The sequence below is a fragment of the Neofelis nebulosa genome, chromosome 6 (genome assembly GCF_028018385.1).
Source record: "Neofelis nebulosa isolate mNeoNeb1 chromosome 6, mNeoNeb1.pri, whole genome shotgun sequence".
NCBI lineage: Eukaryota > Metazoa > Chordata > Mammalia > Carnivora > Felidae > Neofelis > Neofelis nebulosa.
In genome coordinates this window covers 71,382,260-71,405,018 of record NC_080787.1, presented here as the reverse complement: position 1 = coordinate 71,405,018, position 22,759 = coordinate 71,382,260, and the positions used below count along the sequence as shown (strand labels likewise).

General features: G+C 35.6%; 1 protein-coding gene across 1 annotated transcript in view; it reads left to right on the top strand.

The window, feature by feature from the left end:
* The window catches only part of TMEM30A (transmembrane protein 30A), a 39,067-nt gene extending 16,508 nt beyond the window's left edge, over positions 1-22,559 (top strand). The window contains exons 2-7 of the mRNA XM_058734510.1: positions 7,330-7,437; positions 10,121-10,228; positions 15,196-15,283; positions 16,414-16,557; positions 17,223-17,429; positions 19,880-22,559. Coding sequence (XP_058590493.1) covers positions 7,330-7,437; positions 10,121-10,228; positions 15,196-15,283; positions 16,414-16,557; positions 17,223-17,429; positions 19,880-20,073 — 849 coding nt within the window. The 3' untranslated portion in view covers positions 20,074-22,559. The remainder of the gene's footprint in view (positions 1-7,329; positions 7,438-10,120; positions 10,229-15,195; positions 15,284-16,413; positions 16,558-17,222; positions 17,430-19,879) is intronic.
* Positions 22,560-22,759: the final 200 nt, after the last annotated feature.

Sequence of the window (22,759 nt, the reverse complement as noted above, 5' to 3'; positions counted from 1 at the left end):
CACCTACTTTCCTACTAGGGTGAAAAGAACATAGATTTTGGAGAAAAGCAGAGCTGGGTTCAAATTCTTGCTCATCATTCCTAACAGGGTAATCTTGTGAAAATTATTGAACTTTCTTAAATAACAGTTTCCTAGGTTAAAATAAGGAAAATAAAAACAGACTTGCCAGGACTATTGTAGTTTTTAACAGACAGTGTGTATTAAGTGTTTATAGTGTCTGTGCTCTCTATTTTCTTGCTTCTCTATTCCCCCTCTTTCACTTGTACAAATGTTTTTTTTCTTTTTACTTTTTTTTTTAATGGCTCAGTTCAAATTCTTTTTTCCTTTCATTTTTTTTTAAATGTTTATTTATTTTTGAGAGAGAGAGAGGGAGTGCCAGCAGGGAAGGGACAGAGAGAGAGGGAGACACAGAATCCAGCTCCAGCACAGACTCCAGGCTCTGCGCTGTCAGCATAGAGCCCAAGGTAGGGCTCGAACCCACGAACTGTGAGATCATGACCTGAGCCAAAGTTGGATGCTTAACTGACTGAGCCACCCAGGTGCCCCTCTTTTTTCTTCTCACTAAGAAAGTTTTGGTTCACCTAGTACTCACTGTCCTCTTTACCATTCAGTTGGCACTTAGCATTTATAGTTTTCTTTGTATTCACGTGATACCTTTGATAAAGTAGTCTTCTAGAGGGAAAGAGGACTGATGAGTCTTCAGAAAAAATTTAGTGGGAGGAACATTGGGTTTGGAGTCAGAAATCTTCGGTTCTAGTCTACTACCAGCTATTGCTATTTGTATGACTTTGGGCAGCTTTCTCAATGTATTCTCTTTGCATACAAGGGAGATAACAATACAGAATTTTGGTGAGGATCAGATGATATACAGTATGTATATAATAGAAAGGAATGTGTAAAATGTATTGAAGTATAAGATACGATTGCTTTTGTATCTACTTTGTACCATATGTTATGCCTTGTGTGTAGTAAGGCTTAATATGTTAATGATAGTGATTTTTAAAAAATTCCTTTCAGGGGCATCTGGGTGGCTCAGTCTGTTAAGCATCCAACTTTGGCTCAGGTCATGATCTGATCTGTCAGTGCAGAGCTTAGAGGCTGCTTCGGATTCTCTGTCTCCCTCTCTTTCTGCCCCTCCCCTGCTTGCATGCACTCTCTCAAAAATAAATAAATATTAAAAAAAAATTAAAAATTCCTTTCAGATTTCCTGAACTCAAAAGACATGCAATTTTTTTGTATATTTTGAAAACTGTAATCAGAAGATTGTAATGTAAATGTTTTGGCTATCCCTTTATTTTGTTGAAGTATAACTTAATATTCAGCAATTATTCTTGGTTCCAATAAAATGTTCAGTTTTAATATACTGTAGTATAATTGATTAGATTTAACATTCTATCATATTATGTTTGTTCAAATAAATAAATAATGTATACCCTTGGTTAGTCACAGCTAATGATCCTTCTTTCCTACTTTGTCCTAGAAACTAATTTGAAAGAGTGATTTGAGAGGATTTTGTTCAAAGGCATACAAAATGGTAGTAGGCCCAGCTGGCAACTTTTTTTTTTTAAATCCTTAAATTAGTCTTAAAAAAGAGAGATAGTGTGTGGAGATTTTTGAAAATAAAAATTTGAAAAAAATTAATGAAGTTTAATACAGATTTTAAAATATAGTTCTGTCTTGGGGCACCTGGGTGGCTCAGTCGGTTGAGTGACCGACTTCCGCTCAAGTCATGATCTCACGGTTTGTGAGTTCGAGCCCTGCGTCGGGCTCTGTGCTGACAGCTCAGAGCCTGGAGCCTGCTTCTGATTCTGTGTCTCCCTCTCTCTCTGCCCCTCCCCCACTCATGCTTTGTCTCTCCCTCTCTCTGTCTCAGAAATAAATAAACATTAAAAAAATAAAATAAAATAAAATAAAATAAAATAAAATAAAATAAAATATAGTTCTGTCTTCTAAATGGTCTCATCTTTTCAGTATCATAAAACTTGGCTTTCAATGGAATATTGTGCATATAGAGGCCCTGAATGAAAGGTTGTGGCCCAATAGGTCTAGTGCTAAATTACATATGCTTTGCCTCTTTTCATTTAGGAGACCTGTGTTTTTAGCTTGTTGTAGTTATGTGCCTAACTTTTCCTAGATATTTGCAGTGAATAAAAATTTTCTTGGGGCGCCTGGGTGGCTCAGTCGGTTAAGCGTCCGACTTCAGCTCAGGTCACGATCTCGTGGTCCGTGGGTTCAAGCCCCGCGTCGGGCTCTGGGCTGATGGCTCAGCGCCTGGAGCCTGCTTCTGATTCTGTGTCTCCCTCTCTCTCTGCCCCTTCCCCGTTCATGCTCTGTCTCTCTCTGTCTCAAAAATAAATAAACGTTAAAAAAAATTTTTTTTAATTAAAAAAAATTCTCTCTAAACAAAGTTTTGTTAGTAAACAAATAAGCTTGATGGAGAACATTTCAATATCAGAATTTGACAAAACCAAGGTGAAGCAGTTTTGTGTTTTTTGAAAAGCAGTCAGATGTTGCAATTAGATCCTGGCTCTATTTTCTATATATTGATTTTAACCTTTTTTCCAATTATAAAGAAAAAATGAACATCCATATATAAAGTTTAAATGTTCAGTTTCAGAAATAAAAATTAAACAGCTATTTTTGTACTTTACTAAGGTAAATTAAATTCTTATTTATCGAAAGAGTGAGAACACAAGCCACAGACTAGGAAAACAATTTTTTAAAGATATATTTGACAAAGGACTATTATCCAAAATATGCAAGGAACTCTTAATATTTAGCAATAAGAAAATGGAAAACCCAATTAAAAAATGAGCAAAGACCTGAAGAGATATCTCACCCAAGAAAGTATACAATATCTTAACTTGGGCTCTTATGACAAGATACCATAGACCAGGTGGCTGAAACAACAGATAATTATTTCTCACAGTCCTTGAAGCAGGGAAGTCCTAGATCATGGTGCTGGTAGGTTCATTTTCTGGTGAGAACCCTCATTCTGGCTGGCAGAATGTCACTTTCTTGCTATGTCCTTACAAGGGCAGAGAGAGAGTTCTAGTCTCTCTTCCTCTTTTTATTAAAGACACTAATCCTGTCATAGGGACCCCACCCTAATAACCCTCATGTAAACATAATTACCTCCCAAAGGCTCACCTCCAAATGCCATCATAATTGGAGGTTAGGACTTCACAGTACAAATTTTGGAAGGGATAAATTCAGTTCATACATTCCACCCTTGTGCTCCTCAAGTTCATGTTTTTCTTGTATGCAAAATATACTTTGATTCCATCCCAACAGTCCCCCAAAGTCTCAGCTCATTCCAGCATCAACTCTAACGTCTCATCTAAATATCAGTTCAGTCAGATATGGGTGACACTTCAGTTTCATTCATTCTGAGGCAAAATTTCTCTCCAACTGTGAACCTATTTAACCAGATGAGAAGTCTGTGCTTCCAAAATACAGTAGAGGAACTGATAGGGCATAGACATTCTTATATGAAAGGGGAGAAAATGAGAGGAAAAAAGGGGTTACAAGTTCTAAGCACATCTTCAAAACCTAGCAAGGCAAATACCATTAGATTTTAAGGCTCAAGTGTAATCCTCTGGTTTGATGCTCTGCCTTCAGGATCCACCAGGCTGTCAGTCTTGCTGCAAGGCTCTTTCTTGGCTGCTGCCATCTGGCCTGTTGAACCCTTTTTCATCTTTGAACTGAGGATGAAGTCCTGATGGTGTCTGAGTCATCTTTGGGGTAGTTCTTCCCTTGTTTTGAAGGATAATAGCACATGTTTGCAGTGAATTGGTTCTATTGATCAGTCCGGTAGGATCTAAGAAGTCCCACAGCCCTCTTCATTTTGTCCCGACTCTTTCCTCTTTGGTTCAGACTGGTATCATTTCTGCTGGCGTGGCTGTTTACGTCCATGGTTCACACCCACACTAACAGCTTTACCTAGTGGTTGTTCAGCCACACCCATAGTATTCTCTTCAGTACAACATTTCTCATTTTTTGCAATGTGGATAGCCTTGAGAATCTCCCAAATCTTTTAAGTTTTGGTCCCTTTTTGCTTAACATTATTTCAGCTTCTATTCATTTCTCCCTTCTTGCATTTAACTATACGCAGTCAGGTGGAACCAGGCCACTCCTTCAACACTTTGCTTAGAAATCTTCTAACTAAATATCCAGTTTCATCTCTCACAAAATATCCTTCCACAAAACACTAGAACACAGTTTAGCCAAGTTCTCTGCCACGTCATAATAAGGATCACTTTTTTTTCTCCATTGCCAAGTAACATGTTCCTTGTTCCTGTCTGAGACCTCATCAGAATGACTTTAACCATCTATTATTTTGACCAGTATTCTGTTCATGATTATTTATGCATTCTCTTAGAGGATGGTAGCTTTCTTTCTGACTCTTCAGATTTCTTTCTGAGGTCTCAGCAGAATTACTCTTAATGTCTATATTCTTAGCATCGATCTCCAGTTTCTTGCAGCCTCTACCCTTTATACAGTTCCAAAGCCACTTCTTTCTTTGTAGGTATTTGTTATAGCGGCACCCCACCTTTCAGTACCAAACTCTGTTTTAGCTTGGACTGCTGCAAAAACAAATAAAAATAAACCAAAACCCCAAAAAACGAACAAAAAACACAGACCAGGTGGCTTAACCAACAGACATTTATTTCTTATGGTTTTGGAGTCTGGGGAGTCTAAGATCAAGGTACTGGTAGATTCAGTTCCTGGTAAGGACCCTCTTCCTGACTTTGCAGATGCTGCCTTTTCAATTTGTTCTTACAGGACAGAGAGAGAAAGAGAGCTCTGGTCTCTGCTTATAAGGACACTAATCCCATCATGGGGGCCCTACTTTCATGACATCATCTAAACCTGATTATCTTCCAGTGGTCCCACCTCCAAATATAATCACATTTAAAATTAGTGCCTAGGGGCGCCTGGGTGGCTCAGTCGGTTAAGCGGCCGACTTCGGCTCAGGTCACGATCTCGCGGTCCGTGAGTTCGAGCCCCACGTCGGGCTCTGTGCTGACAGCTCAGAGCCTGGAGCCTGTTTCAGATTCTGTGTCTCCCTCTCTCTGACCCTCCCCTGTTCATGCTCTGTCTCTCTCTGTCTCAAAAATAAATAAAAACGTTAAAAAAAATTTTTTTTTAAAAATAAAATAAAATTAGTGCCTCAACATGTGAATTATGGGAGGATATATTTTGTCCCTAATGTACAGATGGCAAGTAGTATATGAAAGATAACATCATTAGGGAATTGTAAATTAAAACGAGATACCACTGTACACCTATTAGAATGGTGAAAATCCAAAAAATTGACAGCAGCACATGCTGGCAGGAATGTGGAGCAACAGGAACTCATTCACAGGTGGTGGGAATGCAAAGTAATACAGATAGTTTGGCAGTCTTACAAAATGGAGTGTGCTCTTACCTTACAATCCAGCATCCCTACTCTGTTACTTACTCAAATTGGCTGAAAACGTAGGTTTACACAAAACCTGCACAAGGATGTTTATAGTAGATTTACTCATAATTGCCTAAACTTGGAAGCAACCAAGGTGTCCTTTAGTTGGTGAATGGATAAATAATCTATGGTGCATCCAGAAAATTGAATAATGTTCAAAACTAAGAAGAAATGTGCTGTTGAGCCATGAAAAGACATGGAGTAACCTTAAATGCATATTAAGTGAAAGGGGCCAATCCGAAAAGGTTACATACTGTGTGATTACAACTGTACGACATTCTGGAAAAGGCAAAACTGTGAAGACAGTAAAAAGATCAGTGGTTGCCAGTGGTTAGGGGAGGGAGGGGTGTATAGGTAGAGTACAGAGGATTCAACTCTGACACTAACCATTGTGAGCTAGCATCAAACTCCACAGGTGTAAGGGCATGGTTCTCAACAAAACCGACACCACTTTAGACACCAGCTGCAAGTCAGGTCCCCAGGCTACCCACACTTCTGGTTAACTAGCACAAATCCGGGGGTTTCCTAAGACCTCCCCTCCCAACACATACATACACACACACACACACAGACACACACACACACACAACTGTCCTTCTGATGTCAGTTGCAAGTTTAGAGGTCTCCAGGCCATCTGCACTTGACTATAAATCTGGGGTTCTTATGACCCTTCTCAGATTTAATAATTTGTCTGAATGACTCAATTTGAGAAAAGTGTTATACTTAGGATTGCAGTCTTACCGTAAACAACATAAATTAGGGCTAGCTAAATGAAGACACATTGGTTGAGGTCTGGGACGATCCTGAAAGAAGAATCTTTTGCCTTTCTATAGAATCAGGGCACATCACACTCTCTTGGCACATCAATGGGTTAACCAACCAAGAAGCTCCCCTGTGCTTCCATTTCCAGAGTTTTTATTGACATTTCATGGCCAGGCATGATTGATTAAACATTAGCCCACATGATTGAACTAAATTGCTATCCTTCTCCCTCTTCCCAGAGGTCGGGCTGGGCCAAAGTCCCTAACCACATACAGTCTTTCTGGTGACCAGCCCCCGTCTTGAGCCATCTCTTTAGCACAAACTCTAGTGTGTGAATCAAGAGGCTTATCAAAAACAAGTATACTCCTGTCATTCAGGAAATTCCAAGGGTTTTAGAAGCTCCCTGCCAGAAAACCAGGACACAGACAACACAAATTCTTTATTTTACAACACCAAGTTTTTTTGTTTTTGTTTTTTTTGAAAATGTACCATGGAAAGCTGAGGTGACTGAAAAGTATTCAAGATGGGAAGATTTGAGAGCAATGATTGGTTTATTGATCTCTGTTATCAGTTTGGTATTTTAATTGTTTAGACTTTATATAGCAGTTGAAATCTTTATACATCATGTAGTTAGAATTTTATATCTGGGACGCCTGGGTGGCTCAGTTGGTTGAGCGTCCGACTTTGGCTCAGGTCATGATCTCTCCTCTTGTGAGTTCGAACCCCACATCTGGAGCCTGTTTCAGATTCTGTGTCTCCTTCTCTCTCTGCCTCTCCTCCACTCATTCTCTTTCTCTCTCTCTCTCAAAAATAAATAAACATTAAAATTTTTTTAAAGAATTTTATATCTGATTTTATGTAGAACTATATTTCTCTTGGTAAAAAGGAGAGACGAATTTAGGAAAGATGAGCCAGTAGAATAATATAGGACCCTTTCCAGTTTTTATTACCTTACTTTGTCAATATAAACAGATACCTTAAAAACAACTTTTTTCTGTACTATAAGTTGTTTCATTGGACTCATTTTTCCTTTGAATAGCAATTTATTTCAGAGTGTATCCACTTTCTTCAAGGGAGTGCTTACTTACATTTTTCTCTTACAGATTGATTATACCGGAACAGACCCTTCCAGTCCCTGCAATAAATGTTTGTCTCCGAATGTGACACCTTGTATTTGTACCATTAACTTCACACTGGAACAGTCATTTGAGGTCAGTATTCCCAATGTGTTAGAAAAGCCTGCTTTAAAAAATACTTCATTAAAAATTTTTTACTAGTTATTTCATTTTTTTGTAATCACTTTAATTTTTGAAGTACATACACTTTTGAGCAAGATTGTTTTGTTTGGCTGTTGCATTATGCTCTCTGGTAATTAAATATATGTATTTATTTAAGTAGTTAAGTTAGTACTTTATAAACTAAATTTAAAATATTTTATCTTTTCACTGGAAAATTTTATTACTATACAAATCAAGGTTTTATCATGTTTATATCAAATAGTTTAACCTACTTTTAATTCTAAAGCAAGTTTTACTTTAGAACATTTGTTTATATCAAATAGTTTAACCTACTTTTAATTCTAAAGCAAGTTTTACTTTAGAACATTTACTAATTCATTCATCATTTAATTGTATTATTTTCTATCCGATATGAATTACCATAAATGCAAACACTTAGTGAAACCTTATTGATCTTTTATGTCTTGATAAGCAATTAGAACACTGTGTGTGTGTGTGTGTGTGTGTGTGTGTGTGTGTGTAGTTGTCAGTGTGTCTTTTGCTTTCATACTTATCTGTCATTGGAAATTGAGCAGATGCTATAAAAGACATGAAGATATAGAATAGGCATTATACGACCAGTTTGGGCTTTCCTTTACCTAAAAATTGAGCTTAAAAAATTAGTGTTTTATTCTTCAGGGAGCCAAACTACTTTAATACATGTCAACTTTTTAGATTTTTTCACACTTAAAATATTTTTAAAGGCCTCAGTGACTTTTATAGTCTCTGGTAGATGGTTGCCATCTAGTGGTTGTAGATGCTCTTGCACTGAGATAAAGGATAATAACACTATCTTAAAAAACATGAAAATAAATTTGGGAGAAGACAGTAATTTAATTATTTTACTATGTTTCAGCAGAAATAACATATGAATTTAATTTCTTTTTAATGTTTTGTTTTATTTTTGAGAGAGACAGAGAGTGTGGGGGCGGGGGGGGGGGGCGGGCAGAGAGAGAGAGGAAGACACAGAAACGGAAGCTGGCTCCAGACATTGAGCGTGTCTGCACAGAGCCTGACGTGTGGCTCGAACCCACGAACTGTGAGATCATGACCAGAGCCGAAGTCAGACGCTTAACCAACTGAGCCACCCAGGCGCCCCCATATAAATTTAAAACATCATAAAAATTCTATTCTTTTTCACTGTGATGAAGAAAACTGTAAAGATAGGTGCATTAAGTTCTGCTTTTGTCAAAACAGACAGAATTAAGGAGATAAAACAGACTTGTAATGATTAGTATCAGTAGTTTCTGTCCCCATCCAAAAACACTTATTTCAGAGCTTCTCTTTCTGAAAAGTGCATTCTTTTGTGGGCTCTGTGTCCCTTCACAAGACCAAACTTTGAATTGGATTAACAGCCTTTTCAAAGTTATTTTGTCTTAGTATTCATTGAAAGGATTTCTTTTTCCGTTTATAAGTTGAATTTACTATACTGTTTCTTAGTTGAGATATTTTTAAGCATATTCTTTGTTTCTGTGATATTTTTGATAACCAAAAAAAAAGTTTTTATGTATATAAACATTTTCTCTATACAGAGTGGGAAAGTTTGCATAATTTGACATTTGAAAATCAAATTTTAAATAAATAATTGTGTATGTGAAAATAGCAAATCAAATAAAGCATACTTGAAATGTTACTGAATTTTTTTTAATTGAGTTACTTTTGATTATAGATTATGGAGGTGGCAACCAGAAATGAGAAAATAGCTTACTGTTTCTGCTACCTCCTATATATAACCCTAAGTCATTCAAGATGGTTTTGTGGTACCTTCTCAACAATTGTAGTGTATATAGATTACCCTTCTTTCACAAGTTATTCCAATTGGCTCCTCCAGCTATATTAAAGTATTTTTTTATTGTTACACATTGACTCATTATCTTAGATACTTTACTAATTGTTAATTTATTAATTACTTATATTACGTGTAGTATCTTGTTGAGAAATATATTATGTCTCAATTCAAGTTCAGAATTTACTTGGGCAATAAATAAAAGTTGACCATTGTCCCTTTGAAAAATTGACTCTGGGGGGCGCCTGGGTGACTCAGTCAGTTGAGCGTCCGACTTTGGCTCAGGTCATGATCTCATGGTTCGTGGGTTCGAGCCCTGCGATGGGCTCTGTGCTGACAGTACGGAGCCTGGAGACTGCTTCGGATTCTGTGTTTCCCTCCATCTCTGCCTCTCCCCCTCTTGTGCTCTGTGTGTGTGTGTCTCTCTCTCAAAAATAAATAAACATTAAAAAAATTGTATAAGAAAAAAATGAAAAGTTGACTCTGGGTGAAAACCAATCTGAATTGTAAAAAATTTGAAGTTGAAAGTAGAGAATAGGCTAACAGGTTCCCTGAGGTATTTTTTTTTAATGCAGATAGTGCTTCTTTGAAGTCTTTAAGGATATTTTCAAAGTTTACTCTTCGAGTTTTGTACCATACCTTCTTTAACTTTGTTTACAATTTGTACTGCTTTAGATTGTTAAGGATTGGTAGGGTTCAGTCTAGTGCTTATTTTAAGTTACCACAAATTCTCAACTAATATAGTCCAAATGACATAGCCTTTAAGTATGCATGAAACAAGTTTATACTTAATAGTTTCATATGAAAATTGTTTCCCTTCTCTTTCTCTAGGGTAATGTGTTTATGTATTATGGACTGTCTAATTTCTATCAAAACCATCGTCGTTATGTGAAATCTCGAGATGACAGTCAGCTAAATGGAGATGCTAGTGCTTTGCTTGTAAGTAAAATGATGAAATATGAAAATGTGATAGATGTAAATAAGAATGTGTAATAATTATTCAGTTGCAAATGTTAAATTTAATAATGTTAGGATGAAATTAAAGTGTTACTTGTCATTTATACTTGTTTAGTGAGGGTTTTTAGTTAAAAATTTTTTTCGCCTGGAATTTGCACAGATTAATGATTTCTTACAACTTCTTACTACCTGCTTCTTTCTAGTAGTGTCATTGGATTTTTGCTTTATTAGTCTGTAATGGAATTTTGATGAGTCTAGTATTCTGGGTATATAATTGGTTCTTTTTTGAGTTTGTTCATTACTGTTATACTCGGTAAGAATGTATAAATAAACTACTTTTAGTTTCTGAGGTTATGTTTTAGAATTGAACATGTATGCTGTCTGTTTTTTAACTTGTGGTAAGCCTGAGTAGTAAAGTTCAAAGGATGGGTTACCGAAAAATTGTCTGAGAACCTTTTTGAAAATACAGATTCCAGACTTCTCCTAAGTGTAGTAAACCAGTCTCTGCAGGGGTGAAGCTCTAAAATATCTTTTTAACAAGCTTCCCTTATGATGCCCAGCCTTATTTGGGCTAGAGGATCTTAGTTTCCTGACTGTTGTTCAACTTTTCATAGTGGTGGGTGGTGCCCAAGTATTTTATGTAATTGTTGCTAATGCAGCAAATCTTCAGAGTTCCAGAGCTATTGAGGATTTCTTAGAAACAGTGAATCTCAGGGTGCCTGGGTGGCTCAGTCGGTTGAGCATCGGACTTTGGCTCAGGTTATGATGTCATGGTTCATGGGTTTGAGCCCTGCGTCAGGCTCTGTGCTGACAGCTCGGAGCCTGGAGCCTGCTTTGGATTCTGTGTCTCCCTCTCTCTGCGCACCCCCCCCCCCCCGCGCCCTCCCCGCCCCCCACTCATGCTCTGCCTCTCAGAAAAAAATAAACATTGAAAAAAAAATTAAGAAAAAAAAGAAACGGTGAATCTCTTAGAATGCAATTTAAGACTATATTATAACCAGAATAGTCCTGTGACCGTATAGCTGCTCTAGGTTATCTTTACTGGTTTTATTGTTAGTCCCTGATGTTTGAGATCTTAAGAAATAGTGAATCTTTTGAAAGGTTCTGGTTAAGTGTGCAATATTCTGCAATCCATGTGGGGTTAGGACTCAAATCCAGAGAAGATGGTGTCCTGTGAGACACACCAGGTTCCTAGTCCTTTCTGAATATGTTGATTGGGATTATGAATTGGGTGTGTTCAGAGACCCAGAAAATGGGGGTTGATTTATAGTTTATAGTTTTTTTAAAATTTAGATACACCCTGTCTTTAGTGAGGGCAAAAGAAGTGGAGACTGATTTTTTCTTACAGGCTTCAAGCAAAGCTTTTAGACTACACTAGGAATTGATGAATTTTTTTCTGTAAAGGGCCAGACAGTAAATATTTTGCGTTTTGTGGGTCTTACAGTCTCTTGATACAGCTACCCCCTTCTGCCACTGTAGAATGAAAGTAGCCATAGATAGTACTTACAATGAATGGGTGTAGTGTAGCTGTGTTCTAGTAAAATTTTATTTGTAAAAACAGGTGCTGGGCTGGATTTGTCCTGCAGTCTATCATTTATTGATCCCTGAGCTAGATCAAAATACATGATTTTAAAACCAGGTGGCTTTCAAAAATTTTAAAGATTTTAAGAGTGGACAGATTGAAGTCCAAGTTACTTAATATTATATGTAAGATCCTTCACAATCTGCTACCAACCTGCTATTCTAGCTTCATTGTTTCATACTCTTTTTTAAAAAAAATATAATCTATTGTCAAATTGGTTTCCATACAACACCTGGTGCTCATCCCAACAAGTGCCTTCCTCCCTGCCCATCACCCACTTTCCCCTCTCCCCCACCCCCATCTACCCTTGGTTTGTTCTCAGTCCTTAAGAGTCTCTTATGGTTTGCCTCCCTCCCTCTCTAACTTTTTTTTTTTCCCGTCCCCTCCCCCATGGCCTTCTGTTACGTTTCTCAAGATCCACATATGAGTGAAAACATGCGGTATCTGTCTTTCTCTACCTGGCTTATTTCATTTAGCATAATACCCTCCAGTTCCATCCACCTTGCTGCAAATGGCCAGATTTCATTCTTTCTCATTGCCAAGTAGTATTCCATTGTATATATAGACCACATCTTCTTTATCCGTTCATCAGTTGATGGACATTTAGGCTCTTGTTGAAATTTGGCTATTGTTGAAAGTGCTGCTATAAACATTGGGGTACAAGTTCCCCTATGCATCAGCACTCCTGTATTCCTTGGGTAGATTCCTAGCAGTGCTATTGCTAGGCCATAGGGTAGCTCTAGTTTTAATTTTTTGAGGAACCTGGTGCAGCCGCTCATACTCTGTCTTTAACGTACCTATGACCTGGCTGCCCTGGGCAATGTAAGCCGCTCCCTAACCATTCCTGGGACCAAGTAATCTGCCCCTTTTACATTTTATTTGCCTAGGATGCTGGTTTAACTCTTCCCCTGGAGGCCCTCTCATCTGGAGGCCTGCTATTGTCTTTAGTGCCCTTTGATACAAAATAACTTCTTTACATATTTAGTTCATTCATACCTTATCCCAAGTCATATCTCACCTTGCTTAACAAACTCCACATCATTCATTCCAAACTCTCTCCACATCATTTGTTCTGGCCCTACTTTGAGGTCATTTTCTACATAGTCACTATAGTGATCTTTTAAAAAAAAAATGTAAATGCCACTTTCTGCTTAAAATTTTTCAGTGGTCTACTAGCACTTGGAGTAAATCTCAGGATGACCTGAACTATGCATAATTCTCCAGTGTCATCATCTCATTCTTGTTCCCATTCTCTAACTAGATTTACCTTTTACCTTCTCAGAAATATGCAGTTTTTTCTCAATGGCATGTATTATTCTCTGCTTAAAACCCTCTTCTGCCTGCTTCTCACATGCTTGTCTCCTATTCTTTAGGTCTTAACTTATATGATACCACCTCCAGAGCCAACTTTTCCTTATCATAGATTCCAAAGTAATTTATTTTGCCATCCCCCATAATCACTTGCACACTATTTTCATAACACTTAGTGTAATTTGTAATTATATATTTAGTTATTTGTCTTCTGTTTTCTCAGCTACACTGTAAGCTCATGAGGGCAGGGAGCATGACTTTCTTTAACCACCATATACCAAACACGTTGCCAGAGCTTAGCACATGGAAGACATTTAATAAATATATGTTGAACTAATATAGACACATATATTGACACCTTCATCATGACTCTTATTTCATATAATAATTGGTTGTGTATGAATCTATTTCCTCTGTTACACTGTGACTTTATTATTTAAAAAAATGTTTTCTGTTTCTAGCACCTTGCATGATACATGATATATTAGGTACTCATTACATGGCTTTCCTAAGCCAGTTACTGCAAAGTATCTAGCATTCAGTACCTGATGCATAGGTAGTAAATAATATTTTCCTTTCTTTTAATTTTTTTTTTTTTCAACGTTTTTTATTTATTTTTGGGACAGAGAGAGACAAAGCATGAACGGGGCAGGGGCAGAGAGAGAGGAAGACACAGAATCGGAAACAGGCTCCAGGCTCCGAGCCATCAGCCCAGAGCCTGACGCGGGGCTCGAACTCACGGACCGCGAGATCGTGACCTGGCTGAAGTCGGACGCTTAACCGACTGCGCCACCCAGGCGCCCCAATATTTTCCTTTCTTTTAAAACTTACTGAAGAATTTAGTGACTAGGATATATTTTCCCTTCTGAGAGTTTATTTATATTTAAAACTTTTATTTTTTGAAATCGCAGTGTTCATCAAAACATTCCAGTAGTCATAAGCCAGTTATATACTGTCTGTCTTCAAGGTCTCAGTGTACTAACTTTATAAATCTAGATGGCTTAGGGAACAGAAAGCTGAGAAGTCAGATATTAAAGAGACTTAATGAGATCCCTGCCACATGTTTCTTTAGCCTTTTTTTTTCCATGCAGGCAGTTCTTTATCCAGTCTAGACATAGAGAATGTTGGATACAAGTCAGTGTTGGTTGGTAATAGAATAGCCCTAAAAGGACTAACTAGGGTCTAGTTAATTTCCAATCAAGAATATCTTAGTCTGTTTTGTTTTATTTTATTTTATTTTATTTTATTTTATTATTTATTTAATTTTTTTATGTGTTTTGAGACATGGCTTACTGTAGCTTCGGAGTTTCAGAACAACCCGGACATATACCTAATCTCAGACTTGGTAGAATCTCTGGTTTAATCCTGCAACTGCTACATCTCCTTGAAATCTTCAGTGGGGACTAAGTCAAAACATTTTTGTTTTCCTAGTATCTGGATGCACAATTTAAAGAAGAGCGGTATATTCTAGGAATGAATCTACCTTAGCCCCCTTCCATCCCTCCCTCCTTCCCTCCTTCCTTCCTTTGACATGGGACCATGGGATTAACCTAGAATTATACAATTTGAGATTATCTAGTTGAACATGTTCATTTTGTGAGGCCCAGGGAAACCAAGGAACTTGCCCAAAGGCACATAGTAGTATATAGCTGGACCTAGAGCCTCCAGTCCACTTTTGGTTTAAGATTGACAACAGACTGCTTGTTAATTTTTCTTGCACAGAAAACTCCTTGTGGTATGATTTTTGTGTTGATATGAAAATTTTTAAAAAGTCAGTTTGATATATGCATGTATGACAAAATATATGCAAGGAAGGGTTACATTATAAAGGTAATACAATTATTACCTTTATGTAAGGTAATTATGTTAAGAAATAATTTGAGTATTTAAATGTGATGTTATTTATAGTCTTTACAATACAGATCTATTCTGTATGCATTGCAGGTGAGACACATGTAGGGATTGAATTTTTAATCAGTAATTAAACTATGGCTAGCTCATAGTTCTCCTGGAGGCCTGTGTAATAATTTTTTCTTCTTTTCCTTTCAAACATCAGAATCCCAGTAAAGAATGTGAGCCTTATCGAAGAAACGAAGACAAACCAATTGCTCCTTGTGGAGCTATTGCCAACAGCATGTTTAATGGTATGATATAATTATAAACAAAAGATACAGATTATAAATATATATAATTACAAAACTTTGTATAATTTATTGATACTGATTTGGTAGTCTAGTAAACATGAATGAAATTGAAAAATTCAGCAACTTTAAAATAAATATATCAACTAGTTATTCAATGGAATGTCATAATGATTTGGGACTTTTTTGAGAATTCTTATACTTTAAGAATGAATTCTCTCTCTGGGAAGAAAGGAACGGAGACATTCTGCTAACTTTCACCTTTCATATATGGTAAAATAAAAGCCAGGCTGCCTTTTCCACCAACTTCAAATATTTATACCATTACAAAGGAGCTATAGTTGATCTTTTAGGGCAGCACTGTCTGATACAAATATAATGTAAACCATCATTGTGAGACATGTATATATAATTTAAAATTTTATAATAGGCACATTAAAAAACACTAAATAGAAACAAGTAAAATTACTTTTACTAATATACTTTATTGAACCCAATATGCCCCAAATATTACTACCTTTTTACTGTATAAATTGTGTTCAGCATATAAAATATGAGTGAGATTTTATATTCTTTTTTTAATTTAAAATCAAGTTAAGGAGATACTTTATATTCTATTTTTTTGTACTGAGTTTTTAATTTCTGAAATGTATTGTTTCAAAAGTATAATAATATATTATTACAAAACATATTCATTTGGACCAGCCATAATGTCAATGGCTCTGTAGCCATGTAGCTAGTGGCTACCATATTGCACAGTGCAGGTAGAGAAATGGATAAGCCAGAAACTATTTAGGAGTGCATTTTTTAAAGAAAAGGAAGAGAAGCAAATTTACCCTGCAAATTATTTTATTTGGGTTAATACTAAAACATTTCGCCTTATCATATACCAGCTAGCCATATAGGAGAAGTGACCTATAACTATATTGAGGGAAGAGAAGTCCATCTAGGATTATAAAGTTACCATAGATAATTCACATATAAGTAGTCAAGAGCAAATATATGTCATATGCCTGCTTACCCTGTTATAACCCCTTTTGGGAGCAGATACCAGATCCTTATTTCTCAGAGTATAGTAGATACTATGGATATTCAATAGATACTTAGCAACTTCTTCTTTTTTGTGTGTTTAGATACATTAGAATTGTTTCTGGTTGGCAATGAATCTCATCCTACACCTATTCCTTTGAAAAAGAAAGGCATTGCTTGGTGGACAGATAAAAATGTAAAATTCAGAAATCCCCCTGGAGGAGAAAGTCTAGAAGAACGATTTAAAGGTAAAATTTACTAATATTTCTTTCAAATATGATATAAGCAAGGAGTTTTAATGAAGTACCTAAAATTTTCTATCTTTAGAATCTTAAAAACTTTTATGCTTTTTTACAAACAGCAACTTTTCTTAACTTCATACCAAGTTAGGTAAAATATGTAGGATGTTCTAATGTACTGAAATTCTAAAGGAAATGTGCATGTACATTTAATCTTGAATTTTTCTGGTATTTTCTTATAAGCATTTCAGCCATTGTCTTTACAAATTGCAGGCAAGTTTCTTTTAAACAAGACCCAATTTTTTATTATAATTATAAATTTAAATTTAGTTTTGATTCTGTACCTCCTAAATTTTGCAATGTAATGTTTTTTACCATTATATCTTTGCATTAAATCATCTGCTTTTTGGTATGTACCTCATAGCGTACTTTTAGTATTTTCTTAATGGAGATAGCCATCAAATCTTTGTAATTAGTTGTTATTACATGAGGAATTGGTTTGCCTCTAGATTTCAAGACTTTCTTGGAATATGCATATATTTATACCTTTGAAAATAGGAAAAATATTCAGATTGTGTCTTGCATATCTTTGTTTTATTTGAGTGTGAATTTTCAGTGAAACTCCTAATAGAATTGAATATTTTGTCCCCTCACCCTTCTCTTCTTTTTTTAAGATACAACAAAGCCAGTAAACTGGGTTAAACCAGTGTACATGCTGGATTCTGAACCAGATAATAATGGGTTCATAAATGAGGATTTTATTGTTTGGATGCGAACTGCAGCATTACCTACTTTTCGTAAGTTATATCGTCTAATAGAGCGGAAAAGTGATTTACATCCAACATTGCCAGCTGGACGATACTATTTGAATATCACATACAGTATCCTTTTTTGGCCATGTGCACAGATTCATAGAATTTGAAAAGAGAAAGTATAGTTTAGTCTTATCTCATTTATGTGACATGCTATTCTGTGTTTTAGTTTTGATCTCATTTTTGTAAGAATATGTGTGTATACGTATGAGAGGGTATCTTTTCACTTATATCTTCTAGAAGTCTTAAACTTTTATAAACTTTGTACTAGGATTCAGGCATATTATTTGATAAAATTATTTAAGATGCTGGTGGTAGATTTATTAATATGCTAGATATTTCTACAATGGAAATTGTAATTGAGCTTAATGCAAAGGCCAGTGAACACAACTGATGCTAAATTAGCATTCAGCTTATTTAGATATATGTATCTATATATACTTTTATATATTCTTTAGATATTAAGAATCAGTGAATGTTAGTTCACATCAACATAATTGTTTGTAACTATTATGTTCATAGTACCAAAACACTTTTATCATTAGCTGTATTATTTTACGTTAATAATTCAGGTGTACTTTTCAGTGCTGATAAATATAATTTATTTCATTCTGATTATATGTCAACATTGTACCAAGTACTGTTCATGCATTATTTTATTTTATTTGAAGCATTATGAGATGGGTATCATCATCTCCATGTACGTAGCCACGTATATAGGAACATAGAGCATTTAAGTAACTTACCCAAGGTTATACAGATAATAAGTAGAAGAGTTGGGGTTCCTAATCAAGCTATTGACTCCAAAGGCCATGACTTTACCATCTGCCACTACTACAGGCCGCATCCCTAGATAGTTCACTCAAGTAATCAGACCAAGCCATAGCCATATTGGCGTGGTTACAAAGTCTTCCTTAGCTGACAATAATTGGACACTACCCTTTATTCTAAACAAAGTCCTTACATCTTTTAATCTGTAGCCCATTGCTTACATATATCATGAATGAAAATTTTCTCAAATATTAGCATTTGAATGTTTGCTAATGCTTCGCATTTTTGATTTTTCATAATCCAAATGAGCTATTAAAACTAGTTTTAGTTTTATAATGTATTAGTGAATGGTTAATAGACCTAATTTCAAAACAAATGTCTTCTTGGATCCTTAGCCTCTTAATTTTGCACCTGAGTATGCAACTGAATATGACCTGATAATGACAGACTAAAAGTAGCCACGTTTTGGAAACGAGGCCCACATAGGAGCAATTATCCTGAGGCTAGTGCCAGAGTAGAAGGCAGCTCTGTTACAGCATCCAGAAGATCTAGTAAGGAGTAAGGGCAGATACCACCCTGTAGTCTAGAGCATAATTTAGGGATGTCTTTGGAGTACTTAGTACTTTGTCTTAGTTAAGAGACTATTTGCATCCAAGGCACTGAGAAGAGAAATCAAAGAACGTAGGCTCTCAAAGACTGACGAGACAGGAATTTGGGTCTGCGAAGCATCAAGGGTAATTATAAAAATGAGGTATCAAGTGGGAACCAGACACCAGAATTAAGATAGAAGCCCATTTTGGGGGGTTGGGATACAGAGAGGCTAGCATGAGTGATTTGATAGTTTGTCTCCCAGAGTGTTATATTAGGTAGAACTCTTATTATAATCACTCCTGCTTCAGGTTTAGGGTTGATTTAAGAAACTGGCAGAGTCTGCCATTTGGAGTAATAGGGCACTTCCGTAGGGATGGGAAATTGCAGAGAGAAACAAATGGGGCCTAAACTTGATTCAAAAGATGTCTTTGAAAAGGTTGTAAACCTTTCACATAGGGATTTAGTTCTGTGTTCTCTGTTCTAATTCTTGCCAAAATCTTAGAATTGGTCCATGTAGATAGCTCATCGAATATACTGGTGTCCCATTTCTTAAATCTCTTTAACAGTTCACCCTTCATTTCTACTCTCTTTCAGCCATCACCTCTGCATCACACTATGAGTTTTGTCATTGCTCCAAATCAACAAGTTAAAACTTCAATATCATACTCTTTGAGCTTGTGCTCTGAGTCCTCTTATATTCTCATAATTACTCTTTTATTACACATGCTCTTTGAGCTCACAGAGACCTCCAACCTCTTCATTCTTCCTTTTTCTTCTGGTCTGTCAGTCTTCTCTTCCTCTGTTGGTTTTATTGCTGTTCATCTGAAATATTTTTTTCACATTACATTTCTTTGTGGTCTTTTGCCCCTTCTGTGTAATGAGAGTAAAAGTACCTGAGAAGCCATTTAACCCTTAAATTCAGTTGTTTTTGCTTGTAAACTATATTGGTTTTCACTACTAATGTTTAACTTGCTAAATCAGTGCTTCAAGGTAATAGTCATGTAATTATTTTGTGGTTCAGAAAATGTGAGTAAGGTGCCTGTGTATCATAGAATTATACCAGTGAATTACAAGCAATTAAATGCCAAATTTTTTTTAAGTTGTGTTTTAAAGATCAAGTAACTAGACATGGAAAAGCCTTCCTATACATTCTTCAGATTACCCTGTACACTCTTTTGATGGACGAAAACGGATGATCTTGAGCACTATTTCATGGATGGGTGGAAAAAATCCATTTTTGGGGATTGCTTACATCACTATTGGATCCATCTCCTTCCTTCTAGGAGTTGTACTACTAGTAATCAATCATAAATATAGAAACAGTAGTAATACTGCTGACATTACCATTTAATTTTATATTCTGAAAACAGATTTACTGCATGTGCATCAAGGCCAGTCCTATTCAACCTAGCTTTCGAATGCTGATGTCTGGTTAGTATGTCATTTTTGAAGTTGGCACATAACTTTGGTTTTTTTAAAAAAAAAACAGTTTTTGTCCTTTGCTTCTTCCTTATGGATGTCTTATGGAACTATATGACGGGTATGAAACAAATTAACTATATAGATCATATCAACACCGTAACTGCTGAAATGGCATTCTAATGTTTGCTTTTTGTTGGGTCAGGCCATATGATGCATAGTCTCTTTTATGTGAAATGCATCTATTGCTTAAATATTTATGCTGTGTTGATAATATTATATTGACATGTGATGCTGTATATGTGTGCCTGTTGTGTGAAGAAAGGGATTACAAGATGTATGAATATAACACCTTGCTAACCTTGCAGGATTCAGAGTTACAAAAAAGATCTAAATCTAAATAAAACACTTCATCATTTTCATGTGTCATGTGTAAAGGCTTAAAGTGCCATCTTTGTTGAGGTTGTTCAAATATTCCATTTATCCAGTACAGTTCTTTGTCAAGTATAGCTTTGATTTCAAAGGACATGCTTACCTTGTCTAGCATAGGAATTAATGGTCATGTCTAAAGAGGTCAGATGGGTCTCAGGTGGGAGAATTTAAAATTCCTTTTTCCATTTGATTAAGATGTTGCAGTCAGGAACCCCAACTCACTTGATATGTTTTTACATGTGATCATTTCCCTTGAAGCTTATACTTCATAAGGGACAAAAGAATATAGGTGAGATGGGAAAATTTCTTGGCAGACCTTCATCTTCTGCCAGATGTAAGTGTTCAGAGGAAACTGTTTTCATTCTTGTGGTATTTAACATTCAGAAATTTGCTTCAGCATTGGAAATACCTCAGGCTGTTTTTATTTTGCAGGTAAGTTTTGATTTAAGTACTAATGTTGTATTGTAGAAAATTTAGAAAACAGTGACTTTCATATTTCATTCAATTTTTGCATATAGGTCAAATATAGAGATGTATGCACATTCTCTTTGGTTAAGGTACCAATTATTTTGGTTGGTTTTTCCTAAGACACTTAAAAAATAAATTCTTTAAATTTCCTAATTAAATTCTGGAGATTTTGCAGTATGCACATGATAAATTATAATATATATGGTTGAAGTTACTTTATTTTCTATTAACTGGAATTATTTTAATATTCCTTATTGAATAAATGCTGTAATTTGTTTGCTATGGAACTTACTCTTGAATGTAAACTTACTTTTTCAACATGCATGAAAATGTATGTCTTAATCAGAGGTGGCTTAATTGCATAGAAATGGCTTTTCTTTTTTAACTAAAATAACTCCTATATTTGTATAGAAGAATGGCTGTTTATTCAGAGTTTGTGATGATTTTGTTCAGTTATATTTTAAATCAAAAGGTCTGGGTAATGTATCAATTTTGATTAATATATGTTTTTTTTTTTTTAAAAAACAACAAAAAATAATGTAATGGTTAATAGAAACGTGCCACACTTCTTAAGTTTTGTATAACATGAAATTTAGTTAAAAGAACTTGTAATTCATAATTACTTTTAACTGGTAGAATAGCACTTGCATGAGGTACTTAATGTATGATTATCCTGAAATTTCTGAGTGCATAGGGTATTCTTTGTCTAAAAATATTCTTTGTCTTGTCAGTCCTTCAGAATATTGCTATTTATTCTGACCATTGACCCTCTTTCACATGGCAATTTATTTTCTGGGACACATCACTGGGAGAGAAGGTTTTTGCCAGTCTTCCCAGATTGAGTTTGTTTGTTCAAGGAGGACTGCCGTCCTGCGTCTCTTTTTCTAATTAGGGGACCAAAGGTGCCACGAAAGAAAAGTTGAAGACCCTTCCAACACTTTCTCATCTGGGGTGAAGACAGAATCTTAAGATATATTTGGAGTTTTATCTATTTACAAGTTCATCGATGGCCTAATTTCCTTCCTGTCTACTGCCGTTTGAGTGCTAAGGGATTCCTGTTACTAATTATGAAGAATGTGGAACATTCATATGGCCTCTGCGAAGCCTGGTGGGAAGGAAAAACATTTCTTTTTTTATAGGGCTTATGCTCATCTTTTGGAAATATTAATGTCATATTCAACTTTTAGAGAATCATACTGCATTTTATTGCATTCAGGTTAAGTAGAAGGCATTGAAGAATGCATTGACTTACAGGAAGTATTTTGATATATGAAATTTCCCAATTGAAGGAATTATTTAATATGTAAAAGCTAAGAAGTTTCATTGAAATCATAAGGCAGTTAAAAATGAATTGGTAAAAATAATTGTACTACCAAATGGAGAATTATTCAACCAAGAGGAGAGTCAAATGAATATTTTTTGTTTATTGGTTAGTATCAGTTTGTTTGTAACCTTGATTATATTTAAAGATAATGTTCTGTTAGTATGTTCTGTATTAATAAAAATGAACAAAATTAATTTTGCTATGTTCAAGTGTCTTGCTAAAATAATAATGCCTCAGTGTTGTTGTTAATGTTTAAGCACTAAATTTTAGCCCAAGGTCAATAAATCCCACGTTTTAACATTTCTATGTCTAGATTTGATTGCCATTATGGATATATATTAATCATTTTGACAGCATTAACTGCAAGGTTTGTATATATTACTTAGAAACGTCT